This window comes from Asparagus officinalis, chromosome 6 (assembly GCF_001876935.1).
Source record: "Asparagus officinalis chromosome 6, Aspof.V1, whole genome shotgun sequence".
Lineage (NCBI taxonomy): Eukaryota > Viridiplantae > Streptophyta > Magnoliopsida > Asparagales > Asparagaceae > Asparagus > Asparagus officinalis.
Genome location: NC_033799.1, coordinates 12610919 through 12612755, shown reverse-complemented (window position 1 = coordinate 12612755; position 1837 = coordinate 12610919). Strand labels below are relative to the sequence as shown.

The 1837-nt window shown below is 41.9% G+C and overlaps 1 protein-coding gene across 1 annotated transcript in view; it reads right to left on the bottom strand.

Moving 5' to 3' along the window:
- LOC109844950 (monodehydroascorbate reductase 4, peroxisomal-like) overlaps window positions 7-1837 on the bottom strand; it is a 5892-nt gene continuing 4061 nt past the window's right edge. Inside the window, exons 6-8 of the mRNA XM_020414132.1 lie at window positions 1490-1630; window positions 1285-1403; window positions 7-1049 (exon numbers count right to left, since the gene is read on the bottom strand). Of these exons, the coding sequence (XP_020269721.1) occupies window positions 375-1049; window positions 1285-1403; window positions 1490-1630 (935 nt within the window). The 3' untranslated portion in view covers window positions 7-374. The remainder of the gene's footprint in view (window positions 1050-1284; window positions 1404-1489; window positions 1631-1837) is intronic.

Below are 1837 nucleotides of genomic sequence, written 5' to 3'. Positions count from 1 at the left end.
TTTTTAGACTGCGTTACCAACAATGTTGTATCTTGTTAATTTATATGCAAAATGTGTAGCTAAATGGAAGGTTGCAGTCTGGTTCACTTTTTAAAATACTTGTAAAGATATATACAGATGAAATAAGCAAGCATTTATTTGACAAAATGTTAAATCATTTGTTGTTGGCCTTCTTTTTTATGCTGGCAGCATATCTATGAGGATCATGAAATTCCAATGAATCCATGGAACTACCTAAGTATTATTGAGGGTAATTGTTAATATTATACAGATATACATGTTAGCATTCACCATCATTCTTTCCTGTTACAGTTCTCTATGAACAACTGGCCTATGAAGATTCACAAATCACAACACAATCTTTCTATTGAATACTAAAACATCCTCCTCCCATACCGAAAAGCAACTGCAAACATCAACACAGCCACTGCAACACCGACGACGGAACGCCAGTTATGCACTGGCGTCGCCCTCTGGCAAGCCCTGAGAGCAAAGTCGATACCTTGGCCCTCAACTACATCCTTGCCCTTCACAGTCGCCTTGAGCTTAACAACCCTTGCTATCGCCTCGTACTCCTCTTTGGCGCCTCCCTCCAAAAAAGCCCCTACCACCCTCCCTTTGTTCACCCAATATGCTCCAAACTTCCCCTTGGTGAAATCTCCATAATGTACAACATCCCCGATATTGTCCCCGTAAAACTGCCACGCGAGAGTAAACACTCTCGAGTAAAAGAATGGCACGTAATCGAGGTCGCTGGTGTTTCTGGGGCCCATGATGGCGGCGACGGCGTGCCTTGCAGTCTTTCGAGCAGAGTCTACATGCTCAAGGCGACGGGTGTCACCGTTAAAGAGCTTGACAGGGAATGCAGCTACGTCTCCCACAGCGTAAACTGAGCTGTTGCTTGTTTGCATCAGATTGTTTACTTTGATTCCACCCTTCTCAATGGTTAGCTGGTCCTCGAAGAGGCTCGTGTTTGCACGGCTCCCGATGCCCACGACGACCATGTCAGTTGGTAGTCGGGTTCCATCTTTGAGAATCACTGCTGTAACCTGAAGAAGAGACAGATGATTTAGCAATCAAAAGCATAATTTGCAAGTACTACCTATCATATGAAAAATCTCAGTTCAAATCTCAAGAAACAAACTCCAAATAACTTCTGAAAAAACAAGAAAACTGAAAAAATAGCAATCCAATTTTTTTTTATTTAATCTCATATTTCCACGCACAAGTCTGAAATGTTTGAAAATAATATGGATGAGACGCCTGAGCATCTAAAATCATTACCTTTCCTTCAGAATCATTTTCAAACGATGTAACAACAGTTCCTTTTATAAACTTCACTCCCTTCGACTCATAATAGCCCTCATAAAAACTGGCAATTTTTTGTGTGAATAAACGAACCACTGCAGAGACGAATGAAATTTATCAACCGTCTTACATTGTCCAAACAATATAACATGATATAAGTTTAAAATGTGAATATACTTACTACAATGTGCGCCAGGGAACACCATGGTTACTTTTATTCGGTTTGTAACAAGCGCAGCTGTACATTCCATGCCAATGTAGCCCCCGCCGATTACGACAGCATTGCCACCGACACAAGATTTCATTACATCTACAAGTCTATCTGCATCATTCAAATTGAGGTAAATCTTGTTATGGAGCTTCTGCTATTCCGGGAGAAGATGACGAAGAAATTCCCACCTTCCCGCTTTCTGAAGATGAACAGGAGGCCTTTGCAACCCGAAGTGGGAATGAGTATCACTACAAGTACCCGGATGCTTCCGAGCAATTAGGCACCAAAACCGCTCCTTCCAAGACATTGGCAGAACTG